Source organism: Serinus canaria, chromosome 4A (genome assembly GCF_022539315.1).
Source record: "Serinus canaria isolate serCan28SL12 chromosome 4A, serCan2020, whole genome shotgun sequence".
NCBI classification, from domain to species: Eukaryota; Metazoa; Chordata; class Aves; order Passeriformes; family Fringillidae; genus Serinus; species Serinus canaria.
In genome coordinates this window covers 16,650,227-16,670,228 of record NC_066318.1, presented here as the reverse complement: position 1 = coordinate 16,670,228, position 20,002 = coordinate 16,650,227, and the positions used below count along the sequence as shown (strand labels likewise).

General features: G+C 47.9%; 1 protein-coding gene across 1 annotated transcript in view; it reads left to right on the top strand.

Annotated features, from left to right (window-relative positions):
* Nucleotides 1-17,127: 17,127 nt before the first annotated feature.
* The window catches only part of TRPC5 (transient receptor potential cation channel subfamily C member 5), a 67,698-nt gene continuing 64,823 nt past the window's right edge, over nucleotides 17,128-20,002 (top strand). Inside the window, exon 1 of the mRNA XM_009090304.4 lies at nucleotides 17,128-17,505. Coding sequence (XP_009088552.1) covers nucleotides 17,128-17,505 — 378 coding nt within the window. The remainder of the gene's footprint in view (nucleotides 17,506-20,002) is intronic.

Sequence of the window (20,002 nt, the reverse complement as noted above, 5' to 3'; positions counted from 1 at the left end):
AAAAATAAAAATTTGAGGTAGAGAAGCATCTGCAACTTGGAATCCCTCCAAACTGCACACTGTGAATAAATAGCTCCTGGAGCCTCAAGGCTTGGCCTTGGGGAAGGGACAGGGACTGCAGTGCCATCCTCCCGTGGCAGGAGACAGGCAGGACTGAGGGGGCAAATTCAGCAGTGACTGGTGCAGGGGGGGATGCACAGCAGCTGCCAGGGTCAGCTGGGGCAGCAGCAAGCAGCACCTCTCAGGATTTGAAGGGAAAGCCTGGAGCAAAAGCAGGGCAGAGGGAAGAGCTGTAGGCACCACGATCATGTGGGTAGGGCCCCTGTGGCTTCTGGCCCTCCTCCTCCTCGTTGTGGAAATCCAGGGGAAACCAGTGGGGATAAGAAGCAAATTTGTCCATTCAAGTAACAGTTTGCTAACAAACACAAAATGCTTGGATTCATCCATAGGTGTGCAGAATCTTTGCTTCTTTTTTGCCAAGGTCAAGTTTGAATGCATGAGATGTTTTTTTGGTTGGGACTCAGATGTTTGTCAGTTCTTATCCATGTTACAGTCTCACAAACCCTGAGTTCTACAGCACTTCACTCTAACAAACTAAAAATGGAGCCCCATCTCCCTCTCTACAAGGTCTTTTAAGGATAAACTGTCCAATTAAGAAGACACCTCAATTATTTTACTTTTAACCCAATAACCAACCACCCATGGCTGCAATGTGGAGTTTTTTATCCAATTACACAAAACCACCCAAACCTGTGGAGAAGAAGGTGAGGAAGAAGGAGCAGCCTCTGCCCTAAAACCTCCATCTTGCCTTATATCTATTGCTATATTCTAAACCCTTAAACTCTGAGTGTTCCACCCTGTGATATCACACTCTTCTATTCAAACTCCACACCCACAATCCCAGTTTTGTCATTCCATTCTGGAAGCTTCTCCATGGCCTCAGGTCAGTGCAGTGTTCTCTGGGGGTCAGTGCCTGGCAGCACAGACAGTCTGAAACTCTCAGCAGCCAGGGTTCCACCACATAGGGGATCCTGGCTAAGCTGGCATGGAAAGAGTTAATTGCATGAGACTCTGAGTATGTCTTCTAGGAGAAATTCCTCAGTGCACAAGGATTGAACTGAGACATTTAGGAGCTGCAGCAGTTCTTTCTCCAGCTGGAGCACCCCCTCTTGCTGACAAAAGATGAGTTCCTTGCCCTGGGATCTGTGGGATGAGCAGTGGCAGGAGCATCCCTGGCTCACTGTGGGGAGAAAGAAAATACTTGTGCTCACATAGTTAGAGCCAAACAGGTGAACAGCTGCCTCAGCACTGCCTAAAACCAGGGCGTGGCTGGTGTCTGTCCTTTTCCATGCTCCCTGTGTGGAAGCTGGGGAGGATGTGGCTGTGGGGCTCTGTTCTGCAGGGCCTGGCTGAGGAGCTGCCCTGGAGAGCAGTGTCTGTGCTCCCCAGAGGTGCTTGCAGCTGGTGAAATCCACTCCTCCATGGTTTGATCAGAAATCAGGAAAGGTGGACCTGAGCTGCAGTTCTGGGAGTGATTTGGTTTGAAAAGCCAGGTGTCTGCTAAGGAAGGCAGGACCCTCCCTGGAAATGGAAATGTAAGCCCCCTCCCTCTGAATTATTGTAATTTTGAAATTAAGGGGCTCTCAGGCAAATATCTGGGAATAGGAATAACAGTTCTTTATTAGGAAAACTAAAAATACAAATGTAATAATACAAACAAAACAAACCCCAACAAACACTGCCAGAGTCAGAGCAGTCCCTGCCCCCTGTGTGCCAGGGTGGTGGCACAGTCCCATCCCAGGGGGCTCAGGGTGGTGGCACAGTCCCATCCCAGGATGGCTCAGGGTGGTGGCACAGTCCCATCCCAGGGGGGCTCAGGGTGGTGGCACAGCCCCATCCCAGGATGGCTCAGGGTGGTGGCACAGTCCCATCCCAGGGTGGCTCAGGGTGGTGGCACAGTCCCATCCCAGGAGGGCTCAGGGTGGTGGCACAGTCCCATCCCAGGGGGGCTCAGGGTGGTGGCACAGTCCCATCCCAGGGGGGCTCAGGGTGGTGGCACAGTCCCATCCCAGGGGGGCTCAGGGTGGTGGCACAGTCCCATCCCAGGGGGGCTCAGGGTGGTGGCACAGTCCCATCCCAGGGGGGCTCAGGGTGGTGGCACAGTCCCATCCCAGAGGGGCTCAGGGTGGTGGCACAGTCCCATCCCAGGGGGGCTCAGCCCTCCTGCAGTGCCAGCTGTGGCTCTGCTGGAGCAGGGATCCTGCACAAGGGGGGAGTTTTCCTCTGCAGCTCCAGGGCTGCTGGAGATGGGCCTGCTCTCCCTCTGGGAATGCAGGGCAGCAGAAAGCTGCTCCTCTGGGAATGCAGTGGGCAAAGGCTGCTGGGCTGTTCCCAGGGCAGATTGGATCCAGGTAGGAATGCTTGGCTCCTCCCCTGGGCAGAGCATCTCCCATGGGATGGTGGGATTTGATCAGCCCTGCAGGGACACTCAGTGGCCATGGACAGCAGAGATCTCCTGGAGGGAGGATGGGCTGTGGGAGAGATAAAGAAAAAACTGCCCCAGGAACAGCAGAGAACTGCCCAGCTCTGACAGATGGGGATAGAACACACACCCAGCTAAATCTTTCAGCCTAAGACAGGGAGGAAGGAGTCAGACCTGGGCCAAAGGTAGCTGAAAAAAGGCAAACAGAAAATTTGGCCTAATGCATTTAAGATAGAATTGAAGAGGTCATCACTGGCAGCAAGATCCAGCTAAGAAAAAAAAAAAATGCAAGGGCTCCTCAGAGTGCTGGAGAAGACAGAAAAGTTGGAGCTGAATCTGGCTTCCCACTGGAGAGCTGAGCTGGCAAAGGTAATTAATGAGCAGGGGATGGAAATCTCAGAGAAACAGGCTGAGGGAGCTGAGGAAGTTTAGACAGGCTGCAAGTACTGTAACACTGAGCAAAGACCAGGTCCCTCGTGGCCCTTCAGAGCACAGCACCCAGGGAATGCAACCTTGGTACATTGAGAAGAATTCAGCCTTACTTCATCAGAGGACAATATTAGCTCTGGTTTGGGTTTTTTCATGCATGTAGAGGTAGCTAGCTACTAAATGCAAACCCATTCCTTTAGTACAGTTACAGAAAGAGACCTGAAAAATTAGGTTTTGAGGAAATTGTGAACCTGAATACTTTCAGTGAATCCAAATTAAGTCCTGTATGTAATTAAGCTAGCAGGGATACAGGGTAATCCTAAAGAGTCAAAGAATTAATTTTAGATTTGTGACAGAAGCAAGAGCAGACTCGGTGTTTTAATCAATCATGCAGTCTGTCTAGGAACAGCTCAGAATTTGAGGAACGTCCCAGTTTTCCCTTGTGATGATGCATGTAACATGTCTTCCATGGATATGACTTCTGCAGTAATTTTTGCTGCTCTTCTATGAAAACTAGATTGTGGGTAATAAAATTTAATGGACAATGTTGAGGAATGCTCACAGCTAATTACATGAACAAGGAAATGTGTAAAACTAACCGTGGAGCTTGAAATGATGGAGCTGTACACGCTCATTATGCCAGTGTCCATTGAAAGAGTGAGGGAGAAAATCCCCAGGTCTTCATTCATTATCTCTGCCAGTTGCTTGTTATACAAGCTGGGTTTGGCCCTTTGTATCTGTTTTTTAATCAGACACTTGATCTGCTTTTCTGTATCTGGAAAGAAGAGTGCTGCCATAGAAGAGGAGAGCTGTGCAGTGAAATTTATTGGAAATAGGGAGAAGCAAAAATTGAATTCTTGGAACAGAACAGCAACAGGTTCCTGTCACAACAACCAAGAGCAGGTTGTGCTTGCTTGGTGCCACACACTCTAAAACCAGCTGAGAGGAGCAAACAGAAGTGCAGGTATGAAAAGCTGCTTGCCCAGAAGTGCAGGTATGAAAAACAACCCCCAGTCCCTGGGCTGTGGGATGGATCAAATGCTGCTGCTGAGAGTCCCAGTGAGAGTCCTGATTACTTTTCAGCCCCAGAGAAGCTCTCAGGCACCTCGGGGATGGCACCCACGGATTGTTTTGGCACATGTGGTGGGGTGTGAGGTGGGGTCCTGGCAGACCCCATTCTGCTGGAACACCAGGCCTTTCAAAACATCACTGGTGTGAGAAACCAGGGTCAGGGCAGAGCTGGGCACTAATCCCATTTCCTGCACATCAATTCTGCTTCTTCTGCCACGGAGCTGATGACCTGTGGGGAGCTGGGCTGGTGTGGTTTGGCTGCTTTGCCCAGCCCTGCTGGGAGCTGTGGAGGAATCCAGAAAGGCTCAGGTGGCTGTGAGGGTGCTCTCAGCCTGCACTCTGCCCCCAGCCAGTGCTGGGAGCTGGAGACAGCTCTGGAAACAGCCCTGGGAAGGGAGGGTTGCATTCTGAGCTCTGTGCTCGCTGCCAGAGGTGGTTCAGAGTCCAGCAGTGGGGTCAGCCTGGGCAAGCAAGAGCTGGAAAAGAAACACATGCCAGGTGAAACCATGTCCAAGTGATGTCTGACATCTGCAGTGGTCCCTCCAGCAGTTTGCAGAGTTCCTTGAATTCTCTGCCTGTTCCCTGTGTTTCAGTGACCACCTTAGTCACAGCTCACTTCTTGCACCAGTTTATTTATGTGGGGCAAAATAGGTGAGGGTGTCTTCAAACACCACCCAGGCATGGAGTAAAAAGGATAATAAGGATGCTAAAAAGGAAAGTAGTGCAAACTGGTAACTTTCCATCTCCTCTGCTGTGTAAGGGTTGGGATTGTCACCAGCAGTGGTTGTGCCCCAGGATTAAACCCCTCACTGAGATAGATGGGACTGTTCAAACCCTTTTTTCCTTTCCAGGCTGTCTGCTAACTCCTGCAGCTCTCTAAGCATCAGATACCTGAATTTTCAGACCCTTCAGAGCCGTAGAGAACAGAAGATTTCAGATGAAGAAGCAAGAGGAAACCAAAAGAAAATGAGGGTTTGGAAGAGCAGTGCTTGTCAGAGGAGAGCAGCAGTGCATCAACCCTGCACATCTGTGCTCCATGCCTGGTGTGAGGGAAAGCATCAGCAGGGAGCTCTCACTCTGCTCTGCACAATCCCACAAGGGGTTCAGCTGTCACTCAGTGCTTAAGGTGTGCCGTGGAATGAGGCTCTTGACTGCCTTGGATAATCTCAAATGTTGGAAGTGTCTCCTTGGAAGATGGGGGTGATGGTTCCTGTTTGTCAGGTGTCAGTGGGCAGGAGAGCCTGTCTGGTGATGTCCTCTCTGCATTTCTGTCTGCAGCCACGCTTCTGACTGTGCTTAAATAAAGTTCTGCAGTGTGCAGCATCTTTTACAGCTGGTTTTAAGCCCAGCATGGCAGAGACAGGGGTGTCCTGCAGCAGAGGAGCTGGCTGTGAAGTAGGCCTGCACAGAAATGCATTTCTCCTCTGCCAAAAGTGGTGTTAGATTGGTGGCTGCTGTGTTGGATTGAGTCAAAGGGATCCTGTGTCACTCCATGTGAGCAAGGTGGATGATGTCTAGCTGGAATGATTTAATGGATTTACAGAACTGCCTCCATGGAGAACAGCAGTGGTGCTTCTGCACTGTGCTGGCTGAGGGAACAACACCCTTTCAGCTTTATAAAGAGCAGAGCAGGCAATCCCTGAGGTGTGTGGGCTTGAGGCAGGGCACAAAGTGCCACTGTCACCCTGACAGAGCAGGGCACAGACACATCCCTTGGACATGATGGGGATTTTTCCAGCCAGGAAGGGACTTGAGAGGAGATGCAGGGGCTGCAGACAAGATCTGGCATCCCCAAATGAAGCAGCTCCAGGAAATGGTCGTGGCCCCAGGCCTGACAGAGCTCCACCAGTGTTCAGACAAGACTCTCAGGGGTGCACAGGGTGGGGTTTTTGGGGTGGCTGTGCAGGGCCAGGAGCTGGACTGGTTGATCCTTGTGGGTCCCTTCGGGCTCAGGATGTTCTCTGGCTCTGTGTTTCTGTGATTCTTGTTCTGCCAAGTCCAGGGGCTCCAAGGCCCATTTCTCCCCTCTCTGTCCCACATCTCAAATCAGCAAACTTTGGCTTAAATTTGGGAGATTTTTAAACCCAGAGAATTTGGGACACTTTCTGTCTGCTTTCTGCATCAATGAAGTTCACTCTGTGACTCACACTCTTTACTTCACACCCCAGAGGCTAGAAACATTTTTTTTTTCCTTCCCCCCCCCCCAGGAGAACACATTCTCATATAATTATTGAACTCCCAAAGCTGAGGGCTGAAAATAAACCCCAGCAAGTGTGGCTAGACTCCCAGGGAAATGACAAGCATGGCATGATGCAGCCTGTGAGCAGCCAGGGGAGCACACAGCCCTGGGGAAAGCTGCTCTGCGGGGCTGAAACAGCTCCTTGATACCCTGCTGAGGGTGATGCTGCTCACACAGCCTGCTCCTTGGGCTGGCTCACCCTCATCCCCACTCTCAATGCCAAAACAGTTGCTTTCAGAGTCACTTCAGAGGCGCTTTGCAGACAGTGCAGTGCTGCTCCCTTGGCAGAGATCAGTATCTTGTGAGCCATCTGTCCTGTAAGAAACAATGCTGCCTTGTCAGGGAGATGGTGAGAACCATCTCCTACCCGGTGTAATCTGTGATTTAGCAGCTCCACGCAGACATTCAGGAAAGACTGGCAGCAGGAAAAGCACAGCTTTTATCAGGAGGGCACAGATAGGAAGGAACCCCGAGCAGGCAGGGACGTTCTGCAGGTAGTCCTTGGCTGGGGAAATGAAGCAATCAGTTAGTCAGCTTTCCTCTGTGCAGGTTCAGTGCTCACCATCCCTGTTCTGTGCAGGAAATCACAATTTTGGTGCGTGGCTGCCACGATCTGGCCTTTGGGTTAGGTAGAACCAGGTGTGCAAAGCAGTGTTCAAGGAGAGCAAAGGAGAATTTGGTGGAGTTGTGGGTGCATGAAAGTGGGAAATGGATCTGCAGAGAGTTCTCAGGGCCTGGCAGAAGGCTCACACAGTGTGCATCTGTATGCAAAGCTTGAGATAAGAAATGCTGACTTAGAAATGCCATGGGATAGGACAGACATTGCTGAGAGAGAAATGGAAATAGAAATAACTTTCAAAGGATGGCCTTGCAAATCAGACTGGGTACTTTGGAGAAGTAGAACTATGGAAGATGTGTTGTAGTAGGACCCACGAGGGGTGGTTTTAGATTTTTGGATTTAAGGCATTTACAGCATGGGGTGGCAGAAGCTGATAGGCCAAGAAACACTTACAGTGCACTGTAATTGGGAAATAATTGGCTTCTGATGGGGATGGAGTGAATTATAACATCTGTACTGTCCCACCCTTCTCATGAGACTGGAAATGGAATCAAAGTGTTTAAAACGCCTCTCAGCTGCCCGTCCCTGGGTCAGGAAAGGGCATTGTCTGACCCATGAGGAAGGAGAGAGCTCAGCTCCTGCCTTGCAGGGAGCACACCTTGTCTCCTGCCTCATTGCTCTGCCAGAGCTGCAGCTCTGCTGCCTGGCAGGGGTACCTGAGGGGTGCACAGAGGACAGGAGGGGACAGGAGGGGACAGAGCTCTGTGGCACCCCAGGAACTCCCAGCAGGGAGGGTGGCTGACAGGGAGCAGGGCAAGGAGCCTCTACAGAGCCTCGGAGGGGAGAGATCAACACCAGGAGAGAAAAAGAAAACGGGTGGAGACATCTGAGGTAGTGACTGACCACCTTGGGGGTGATTTTCATTTAGCTGTGAGCTCCCCCTCCCAGCAGGGGTCAGACAGAAAAGGAGAAAGTGAGGCTGAATCAGAAGAGACCTGGGAGGGAGGAGAAGGGAGAGAGGGAGGACTGGACATCTCCTCAAGAGAAAAAGTAATGCCCTGGACTGGTCTGTGAATCCAACAGCTAAGACAGACCCCAGGGGCAAGGTATTTGTTCACTGTTTTCTTTTTAAGGTTTGCAAAACGTTAATATTTTAAGTAGTTTATTCTTCATTAGCATAATTAAGAATACATAAGTCTAAACTCAGTGAAAACAGAATTAACAAATTAGCAGGTGCAGGGATTTGGAAGCGAGGGGTTTGGGAAAGCAGAGCTTGTAAATGTCGGCATTAAGTAGAGCAGGGGAACCGTGCCAAGCCTTATTTATGGATTTGTGCATTTCCTTTGCCTGGGCCCACTCCTGCAGCCAAAGGAATGCAGTTCAATTTAAACATGAACCCCCTGCAGTTCTGCTGTAGCTGAGCCTGAACCCCAGAGCACATAAAATAAATTTCTCCTGAAAAGAAACTGATGAGCCTCACCTCATCTCTAGAAAGCTGAGGTGTCTTGAATCAACACTTAACTGAACAGGGCAGCAAACTGTAAAATTAAATCCAGAAGAAAATGGGAGAAGAGTTTAGAAAAGTATCTTGAAGGGAAGTATTAAAAAAAAAAAAGCAGTGACATTAAGGTATACTACAGACAAGGCTGGGGTGGGGGGGAAAAGGCATCCTATGCCTGTGTGAGAAGTTCCCCTTGGGAAAACCAGGGACTGATTTCCAAGATACTGTCTACAGATTTTTCAATGTGTGACAGAGTAGCACTATGGGATATTTAAAATAAGGTTTTTCCCTGGTAAAATGGGGCATTTCTAGTTTTTATCGCTCTGGCACTGGGCTTGTCTCAACAGGCACCAAAGAACTGTCACACCTGTTAAGCTCTAGGTATAGAATATATATGTGTAGCTGTATTTATGGGGTATCCTGCCCAGTTACCACTTGCTGTCATAAGGATGAAACAGATAACTTCTGTTCTGCTGCATATTTCCAGCCCATACACCAGGAGGATGGATGCTGTCTGTCCTTCTGAAAGGACTTCCAGGTCTGTGGCTCAAGAGATCAGGGTGTTGTTATTGTTGGTAGCCAAAGGGCACAATGGAAGCAGAGATCAAGGAATGACGTGGTTACTCCTACAAATCTCTGACCCAAATCTCTGACTTTAGTGGAATGATCTGGAGGTTGAAAAAGCAACTTTTATACTGCAGTTGTTATTCAGGAACCTTTTAGGGCATTCTTGGAGGCAGAAACCTGATTCATTCTGTGCATTCCTTCACTTAGAAGCAGCGTACCAGTGTTACTCCCCTCCCTTTAAAAGCTGCTTTATGGCTGTGCAGCATTTTTGGAGTCTTTTGGATTTGCCTGCTTAGTACTCTGGAGGACAACATTTTTCCACTTAAAATGAATGTGTTTTTACTGCCTGCAGCCTTTCTGTGGGTCTTCAGAAACTGTCCAGTCTGCAGTTCTAGGCTCTTTCCTGAGCTATCTTACTGAGCTGGGATTTGGCTCTGCTTCTTTGTTTTATCTGCAGACCATCCTGTTTATTATCACTGTCAGGAGGAGCTCGCTCACACCTGCTTTCTGTGAAGATTTCTCTTTTCTGGGTGGCATTTCCACCTCCCCGTGAAGCTCAGGCAGTTGTTTTGTCCAGGGACTCTGAAGGATGTGATGACCAGGGCTGAGTTGTGCAAAGCCATGACTGAGACCAACTGGGGCTGCCCTGCAGTTGCAATGCTCGGTCTCCATCCTCAAAAACCCATTCAGGGAGACCTTCTGCTGGTGGAAATGTTTCTGTTTCTCAGCTCTACAAACACCTGGGTGGCTCAGACTGCGGGGTTTGGTGGTGAGGGGTGCCTGAGCCAGGCAGGATCCAGCATGGTGAGGAAGCTGCATGGAGAGGGGACTGTGAGCTGCATTGTGTGCAGCTGCTGAAGGAGATGGGAATCTCCCCACACCAAGCTGTGCTGTGTTTCATTCAGTCACCTGCTCTAGCTACTTCACATATTTGGAGTTTTCAGGTTTTTCTTCCTCTGTCTGGAAGCTCTCAAAAGAGTAATTTTTTTTCTTCTGTGAAGGTTTTAGAGCAAGGAAATGTCTGGAAGTTTGTTGCTTTTGCACAGAGTGCAGGCACACAGTGACTGCCAGGCACCAGCACCCTCATGGGAGCAGGGTGAGCTCCTTGCCCACCCAGTGCTCTCTGTTTGCAGACAGCTGTGAAAGCGGTGTGCTTGCTCTCCATGGGGCACAGATTCCTTGTCTTCCAGTCCCCAGTGTTCTACAGATGCAATGGATTTGGCTTTTACTCCCTCTGTATTTACCACAGTTTAGAATTTAACTTGGGAAGGAGAATTCATGTGTTTTGCACTTTCTCGTATCCAAAAGGTGCTGCAAGTGAACATAGTATTGTCTAAAAAAGCTCTTTTTTTTTTGCAACTGGGACACTTTAATTTGAGAATTGAGCACACAAGTTTGCCTCTTCCTTCCAAGAGCCTCCAGTCAGGTTTGAATGCCAGAATTGGGAACAAACCCAAAATGGAGCCAGAGGCAGAGCTGCTGCAGCACAGGAGCCCTGGGGGCTCAGAGCAGGGCTGCAGGTGATGGATGCTCCATGTGCTGGCTCTGACTCTGTTTAGCAGGGGTGACAGTGAAAAGAGCCCAGCAGAGCTTGTTCAGAAATGGGAACTGATGCCCACTGGTAAATGCACTCGTTGCCAGATGAGAAAAGGAGCCCAGACTGTTGCTGTTGGTAGTTCAGAGCTTGCTGCCGCTGCCTTTCCCCCTCTCTGGCCGCTGTGCCAGCATCTGGACTTTCCCCTCCTACCTGGGTGGCTCACTTTCCCTTCCAGCTGGGCTGAGGCAGGTCTGACACTCCTCACTGCTCTCCCCACACGATGCTCCCAGATTACCCTGCTGATTGCAGGAATGATGAGCCAGAGTGGGAACAAGCAAAGAAAAAAACAACAAAAAACCCCAATCTCTTGTTTAATAGCTGCAGCAGGCAGAGATTACAAGCAGCAGTGGACACAGAGCTGGAGATGATAATGATGCCATGCTACATTAGTGCTGCATTAGCAGATAAGACAACAGGGCAGCGTGCTTGACAGTATTTCTCAGTTCACTTGACATCTCTTTTTTGTGGAAAATGAATACATAGCCCATCTCAAACAAGTAGGGGACAGAGCAATGACGTCAGACAGACAAAATGAGCTTTCTGTTCTGCCTGCATTTGTAAAGATATGTCCTAGGAATATATTCCAGGGCTTATTTTTTTTTAATCTTCTCACAATGGTACATTTTTATTTATTACCACCTGCGTGATGGCTGTGTGGAAAGAAGTGGGAGAATTGGAGACTGTAAATGCTTTATTATAATAGTAACTAAAAGCATGTTCTGCAGCCATTCCATCACTAGGAAGTAATTTTAATCATTTTAGTAGCCCAGACTGATTTCTGTTGAGGTAATCCTGAAATATTCCGTGGCTGGGTCAGTACTTCCCCCTCCTGCTGTATCCCAAAAGAGGAGCTTTGCATTTGGCTCTCCACCAGAGGCTTTTTCTGTCATCCTTCCCAAAGTTGTGCCTTGCTTTGCAGCTCCTGCACCTCTGCTTCCTTCTCCCAGGTGCAGGGATAACTCCTCTGGCTGTGCTGCAGGGAAATCTGGTTTGCAGCTGGGTTTTATTGCAGAACTGCTCTCCCCGTTCCCAGCCCAGCGTGGACGAGGAGCTCGGCTGAAATTTGAGCCTCGTTAACACCCCATCAATGCCGTGTGAAACTCACCGTGGGCCAGGGCTGGGCAAATGTCCATCCCATCCCTGGGGTGGATCAAAACACACAGAATTGTCCCTGGACATGCGGGAGGCTTGAGGGAGCCCTAAGAATTTGAGATTTCTGTCAGCCCAAACTCTCCATCCATGAATTATGCTCTGCCTGGCAGAGGAGATGTACAGGAGAACATCCTGGTGCAAAGGGAGCTTCTTGCTCATCTTGGAACAGAATGAGGCAGGTGAATCCTCAGTGCTTTGCAAGTGGACACAAGGCTGAAGCTTCCAGCAGGGAGCTTATATATTATATATATATATATATATATATATATATGTATATATGCACACACACATATATATATATATATATGTCATACAGACATATAAAACCACGTACATAAATCCCCATATGGGGTTGCTCATGACTCATCAATTGATTATGCAGTGGAAGAGACTTCTACCAAAGAGCTGTCCTTTCCAAATCAAACATATATATCTTTGATAATTGTCACCCTCCCCAGGAAGTGAAGATTTGCAGTTGGGACTTGAGGCAAATTGTGACATTTTGCGTTACTGGCAAAGGATTTTCTCCTGGTGGCTGTAAACTTTGTGCTCTGGAGTTTGAGGTTGTCTTTCTTCACAAACACTTCTGGGTTGGGAGGTTCTGTGTTGTCTTTCTTCGCAAACACTTCTGGGTTGGGAGGTTCTGTGCTGCACCCAGGGAATTGATGTGTTCTTACCTAGGTCTGGAGTGAGGATGAGTGGAAAACACTTCATGGGAATTGTTCTCTGCGTCTCCTAAGGACATATCTCCTCTGTGAATCACTGCAGCCTTGCAGTTTGATCACATGTGCTGTTAGTGCTCTTCCTTTCTTCACGTTGGGCAGTGAAAGTGGATTACTCATCCCCAATTTTATTAGCTGTCACTTTCTCATTTTTGTGTTGTGCTGTGGCCCTGCAAGTTTTGGACAGCACTTACTCCAGTCAGTGATATATTTTATAGAACTTATGAGCTGGATATAAACTTTCTGAGATCATGGGGCTTTAGCTAAAAGGAATTTACACAGCCATAGAAGCAGAAGGTCACTGCAATTTTATAATTTTAAAACATGTCTGAGGTCGTACATTTATTCAGTCATGGCTCTCTTTGCATTTAAAGGCATCAGGAAAAATTTCTGCCTCTGCTGGTGAGACATCAGGAGAGGCAGTGAGACTTAGGGTTGTAATCTGGGTCCCACTGAACTCCATGGAAAAAGCAATTTTCTGGAACAAGGGCTATCTTTGCAGAAGGAAGGGAATTGCAGAACTTTACAAAGTCAGTTTTGTTTCTTCATGCTGTGCTCAGCCAGGCATTGTTAGTAAATAAGATCTAGAGCACTTAAAAGAAGGATCCAATCACAAATTCAGTAGGTCCATTAACTCCATGTAATATTATTTACTTAAGTGGCCCTTCTGGACTATTTCATAGCTCAGGTTGATAACCTTTTCTAAACAGATCAATAGTACTGAGCAGGCAGTGTGTGAGCACCACGAAAGTCAGGCCATTTGCACAGTCATGGGCCGTGATTCCAGACCTGGAGTCCAGATTAGAATTGCAAAATGAGGAAAATGCTCTCCCTGAAACACTAAAAAGAAGAAAACAGCCGTGGCAAGAAGGATGGGGGGAAGTAGTGGAGCAAGACATGTGGCAAGGGATCAGTTCTTTGATGGGGCTGATGCAGCTGGAAAATGCAGGTGGCTTTTGCAGCACATGAACCCTGCTCAGGTCTGAGAGAAGGTGCTGTGTTAAACACACAGAGTTTTGCTGGTGTGAGGGAACACCCAGCCGTGCTCTGAGCAGAGGACACAGTCTCCAGCTACAGCAGGGAAGGCACAGGTTGGATATTAGGAAGCAATTTTTCACCAAAAGAATAATAAAGCACTGGAATGCTCTTCCCAGGGAGGTGGTGGGGTCACCATCTCTGGATGTGTTTAAAAAAGACTGGCCATGGCACTGGGTGCTATAGTCTAGGGGAGCTGTTAGGGCATGGGTTGGACTGGATGATCTTGAGGTCTCTTCCAGCCTCATCATTCTGGGATTTTGGGATTCAGAGCAGCCTGCCAGGTGGGGGACTTTGCTGGCTGCTCTCAGGTGTGATGCAGAGTCCCAGCAAGTGGCAAAGGAAACTCTTTGCTCTTGGTCTCGTGTCCAAAATTGGTGTTTGATCAGTTCCTCGGGCTCTCAGATATCAGCTGGCAGCTAAATTCAGTACCCTCAGAGTCTCTGTGCCTCCCTTACAGAGGCAGCTCAGCCATCAGGAACTTTCCCACCTCTGAATCAGAGATCCCTGATGATGATCAAAGCAAATAAAATCCAGGAAGGTCCTGTTTTATAATGGCTGCAAACTGGCTCTGGCTGCCTCCCTCCAGTTCTGTTCATCCCATTTCATCCAGGTCACCCTGACTCCCCTCAAACAGGGCTGTGTGGGAGTGTGTGGTGTGTGCAGAGTGGGAACTGAGGGATGCCTCCACTCCTAACAGACCCTAAAAGCTTGTTGTAGCGACAGCTCATGGAATTTTTAGTGGCAAAAGGCCAGAAACTCTCCTTCCCCATACCAGGCCAGCTGTACCAGGCTGCTTCTCAGGAGCTAAAACTCTGATTTCTTGTGCCAGGCTGAAAAAGCTTGGAGATTTGGACTAATAATTCAGGGAGAAGGGCATCTCTGCTGGAGAGAGGTGATGGAGTCCAAACTGAGTGCTAAGTCCTCCTACCTATATCTTGAGTAGTTTGTTGGATTTCTCTCATTGTGGTTCTCCTGTTTCTCCCCACCTGTTTGTGGAGCAGGTATCACCACTGCTTTAACCAGTCACTGTGTATTGTCTGAGGCATCTGCACTCAGGCATGGGCTGGAAGAAATTTCCCTGCCCCAAATAGTAACCCAAGTAGCAGAAGATGCCTCTCTGTGAAGAGAATTCATATGGAAAATGTGTGTTTTCAGGCTCTCTGCACTGATTCCAACATTTTAGTGTGACTGTGTTTCTGTTTTTGCTACCTTTCAGGAATATCACTGTCTGGGAAACACAAGTGTGTAGGGCCTACCAGAACTGTCTGCTGCACCAAGAGATGCTGCCCTGGGAGCCTGGTGGGGCTGAGAGGGGACAGCTGGAGCAGGGATCTTGTGCTCGTTCATTCCATCCACAGGTGGATGTGGATGGAATGATTTGTTAAATAATTTTGATTGACAAAGACATTGGGTCTGTAAATTGTGCTGGATCTCTGGCTGAGGGGCAGCTCAAGAGATAAAGGTTTGGCTGAAATCTTCCATGAACTCCAGGCAGACATTTTTATTATTTTCTTTTAATCCTGCCTGCTGTTATTTCCAAACCCAGTCAGCAGCATGTGTTTGTCAGGCTATGCAGGTGCTGGCATGAGAGGAATTCAGGAAGATCATTAATTTTGTGAGTCTTTCCTGTTTGGTTTTATTGCAGCTTCCTATGTGCTTGAGATATTAACATTATTGGCTTTCTTTGGGCTGGGGTTCTGCTGGGAGAGGAGATTTCCCTGAGGAGTTGAGATACTTGAAGCTTTCTTTTCTTTCTACAAAGCTGCTGGGAAGGAGAGGGATGCAGTGCTGGCATGATGCTTCATAAGGTGACATTTGTTATAACTCATTGCAAATGTTACTCACCATCTACAAAACGTCCAATTAAACTAAAGAGCAGTGAAAAATATCCAATTCCACTTTAGCAGCTGCACTTGTTGCCAGAATCCCTCGTGTTTTTTGGAGCCAACAGATTCCCCCAGGAGACCTTTACATGGTGACTACTGTCCTCTGGCACCAGCCCCCCTGGTTGGTGTTCCCTGCTCCCATCAGCCAGACTGTCACACAAGGACACACTTCCCTTCCCATCTGGGTTTCTCCTGACTTTCCCAAAGATCTCTTTGGTCCTTAGTTGTTACCTGTGCTCCATCCTTCTGTCTCCTGTCAGTGTTTCAGGGGGAATCATCTGGATCCCAGAGCAATAACATTTTCAAAACCAAAATTTGAAAATGGTCCTTGGTGCTTTCCAAAATCAGTAGTTGCTTCTACATGCAGTTTATTGAAGCTTCTGACTCACTGAGACTCTTCCTTACTTCTAAAAGCTTTAGTGGCATAATGTTCCTGTAGAAAATCAGCCAGTATATTTATGGTTTCTTTTGCCTCCAAAGAAGCCTTTTGCCTTTTTGTGTGTGTCTTGAGGTTGAACCACTGGGTTCTGTGGTTCTGCCTGTGCAGAGAGACACATGTGAGCACTGTGCCAGCATCTCTGGGTAAGTAACAAACACAAACTTCTCTGGCACTTGGAGGAGAGTGGGATCCTGAGCAGGCACATTCCCCGAGGTGCCAAAGCAGCTGGTACAGATCCCTGGCTCCCCAGGAAGTTCTCAGATGCAGCTTTGCTGTCTGCTACAGCCACCCACTGTTCTGCAGTGTCAGCTGGGCTGGAGCTCAGATCCACCCACTCTGGGGAGGCAGAAATGCAGCCGGGCTCTGCGGCTGCCTGGGGTGGCCCCTGCGGGTCCCTCTGCAGCCACCACAGCCTCCTCCTCATCATCCTTCATCAGCACCTCTTTCTCCCCCAGGATAGGGCACTACAGTGGCCCAGAACTCCACTAATTGGCTGCAGGAAGCTGTTGAGCAAGGAGCTGGAATAAGTCACCCAATTAGCTGTAGCTGCTGGTGGCCCCTGGTGCTGGCCTGGTGTCCTTTGTCAGTGCCAAGCAGAGGTAGACAAGCCTGGTTCCTTTTTTCCTTACCTGTGAATACCCAGCCCGTGTCTCCTGTGACTCCAGTCACCTGCTGGGATCATTGAGGCGGGGGAAGGAACCTCAATTCATTCAGTGTGCTGCACTTTTTCCAAGGCAGGATTTACTTCTCATTTTCCTAGACCACAAAACAGCATCACTGCCTTTGGAGAGCAAGGGTGGGAGCTTTCTACATCAGCCTGTCTTTAGGTCCTATTTATAAATGAAGAGAGTGAGAAAAAATGTTTAAAAACATGCAAGCTTTAAAAATAAAAGCATGACCTAGTCGAAGAGTAAACACTAAGGAAAAATAAAAGACTGTTTTAAGAGACGGAAGCAGAGAAGCAGCAGCAAAAATGCTCAAAACGAATCTATTACTGTAAAAGGAGGCTGTAAATCAGCAGCTCCCATCACTGACAGTTCAGAGGTGCTGAGGACCTGGCTTAGCAGCGGAAAGGGAGGAAATAAAAGGAACTGTGAGTGGGAAATAAAGCAAAGATGAGAAATCCAGCTATTTGCGTGTGATAGATTACCCATAAACATCAAGATCATGCCTCTGACCAGACAAAAGGCATAAATGGCGTAGTGTTTAAACAAGATGAAGAATTATACTGAGTATGTGTCCTTGTGAGTGGTGGTGCCCCCTTTCTGCTTTCAGGTAGCCCTTTGGGGTGGGGCTGCTCAGGGGTGGTGTTAAGAGCACAACGTCGTAAAAAGGGTCGGGGAGCTTTTCCCGTGACGGCCCTTTGGAAGCTTGTCCCCCGTGGGGCTGTGCTGTCACTGATGCGTGGTTCTCCTCCCTCCCAGGTTGCCTGGTCACTATGAACCATGGCCCAGCTATACTACAAAAAGGTCAACTTCTCCCCGTACCGAGACCGGATCCCACTGCAGATCGTGCGAGCGGAGGCTGAGCTCTCGTCGGAAGAGAAAGCCTACCTCAGTGCTGTGGAGAAGGGGGACTATGCCAGCGTGAAACATGCCCTGCAGGAGGCAGAGATCTACTACAACATCAACATCAACTGCATGGATCCTCTGGGGCGCAGCGCCCTCCTGATAGCCATAGAGAACGAGAACCTGGAGATCATGGAGCTGCTGCTGAGCCACAGCGTCTACGTGGGGGACGCTCTGCTCTACGCCATACGGAAGGAGGTGGTGGGAGCTGTGGAGCTGCTGCTCAATTACAGGAAGCCCAGTGGTGAAAAACAGGTTGGTTGAGTGTTCCCCTTCAGTTTTGAGCCATTATCCTGCCTCAGGAAAGTGCTCGGTGTTGGTCCATGGCTTTAAATGCCCAGAGCAGACCTGGGTATTCATCATTCCTGCCTCAAGAAAGGCAGGAATGATGAATCTGACTCCATGTTCTTAGAAGGCTCATTTATTACTTTATTATACTATATTACATTAAAGAATACTATACTATACTAAAGAGTACAGAGAGGATCCTTACAGAATGCTAAAAAGATAATAATGAAAACTCCTGACTCTCTGCAGAGCCCTGACCCAGCCTGGCCCTGACTGGCCAAAGAGTGAAAACAACTCCCAGCAGAATGCAATGGAACAATCACCTGTGGGTGAACAATCTCCAAACACATTCCACATGGGCACAGCACAGGAGAAGCAAATGAGATCAGAATTGTTTTCCTTTCTCTGAGGCCTCTCAGCTTCCCAGGAGAAAAATCCTGGGCAAAGGGATTTTTCAGAGAGTGTGAATGCCACACCTGCGCAGTCCTGTTTGGATGGTAATCTCCAGCCTGAGCAAACATGTTCTGCCTGATTTAAACACTCTGTTTTTTCTCTCTCTCTCTGTGTTCTTTCCAGCATCACAGTGTTTGTGGACACACTGATTTATAGGTTGATTTATAGATGAGCACTTTCTAAAGGAATTTGTGGCTCTCTGAAATTATATTACAATCTGTAAATATGAACTGTTGCCACACTGTTGTGCTGATATTAAGTGGAATTGCTTTTCATAAGTAAATCCTGAAAGCACACAAGCTTATTTACAGCTGCAAGCAAGCAAACAGTCTGCTGGGCTTCAGTCCTTTGCTGTAGTGCAGACAGATCATCTTGGTCTCCCTCCCCAGAGAGCTCCAGGGCAGAAATGCTGAAGCAGGACATAACTTACAGCAGTGACTTGTAGGAAGGATCCTGAGCTGCAAAGCCACCCCTGAGTTACATAAGGATCTTGTGGAAAAAACACCAAATCTGAATCCCGTCACTTCAAGTGTCACCTATTGTCACCAACTGTTTTTTTTTCTGATTTTTTTCTTTTCATTTGCAAGCACCACTGCCAATAATTAGAATAATTGATGTACTTTGCTGACCGCTGATAATTTTTGCGTATTCAGTGCTTAGAAAGGAACATCCAAAACGTGGATAATCCTTATATATCAAGCTTCCTTTTGAAGGGAACACATCCCTCTGTGTGTGAAAGATTAATACCAGTCAATCATGGAAGAAAATGTTTTCAGTGCATAGGCCCCTTGGCACATAGTTTTTCAATAGTAATTTCATGTAGCCAAGCAAACAATAAGGATCAACCCTGACAGAATTCAAGAGTGCTCAGCTTTATTATTTAGAAATAGCAGCACTGTGCATGCTTGTAACAATGTGATTCTAATGTGTGGTTTAAAAACCAGAGAGATAACAAAACTCCTCTAGCTGACCTAAAAACTGAACTGTTGGTACTGAGTTTTAGTCTGACAAAATGTAAGGAGCAAAATACAGACCATCCATTAGGAATGAGCCATTTTTCCCTCGGTCTTCTAGAAATTTGAGCATCCTGCAGCTCAACAGGACAGAAAACAGAAGGGAAAAGTTTTTTTTCAGCAGCATGAGGAATTGCCACTGATTATAGCAGGCTAATGACAAGTTCCTCCTGAAATGTCATGGAAAGCAAGTGATGGGATTCATGTGGATTTCTGTAACATCCCTTGAATACCATAACTTGTGTCCACTCAAATCCCCAGCCCTGCTGGCTTAACTGGCCAGAGACAGAGGTGCATGAAATGAGGTTGATATATTACAGCTGAAATTCAGCTCCAGTGTCTCCAGTTCAGTGATCCATTTCATAGTAGGCCTGTTCCATTTTTGTTATCTCTGTGCCAGCTCTCCTTCTGTAGCTAGGATTGTATCTGCTGCAGGGTTTACAACTTGGAGGAGAGCATGTGTGGGGGAGAGAAGATGCAGTGCCAGTTTCAGCTTTATTTACAAGGTTTGTTCCAAGAGCAGATTTCGTCAGTGTATTTTAAACTAGCACTGGCTTGGTGCAAGGTTCTGTGAACAAACTCGGATTAACTTCCCTGGCTGGGGTTCAGGCTCTTCTGGAGACTGCAGGAAGAGTTTGCTGGTAGAGGGCTGCAGGACTGGACTTCCCTTGCAGCTCTTTGACTGCACCTGCAGTGATGGGGATGAACATTTATTTCCTGTCTGGTGATAGGACAAGCTGGGCCAAAGTTGGTTATTTTGTCAAATCTCAAAGCTGTTACAGGAGGGGTTTCTGAGCACAAGCTCCTGATGCTAATTCCACAGCAGTATCAATATACATTCATTAATTGTCCTTGCTGGACCCTTTCTCAGAAGGTCCTTTGGGAACCCCACACCTAATTGCTTTCACAAAAAGCACCTGATAAAGCAGGTTAGCACAGCTTTGTCCTCCTCAGCTATTCAGATGTTCTAAAACATGTACCAACGTGCTTTTTTGTTC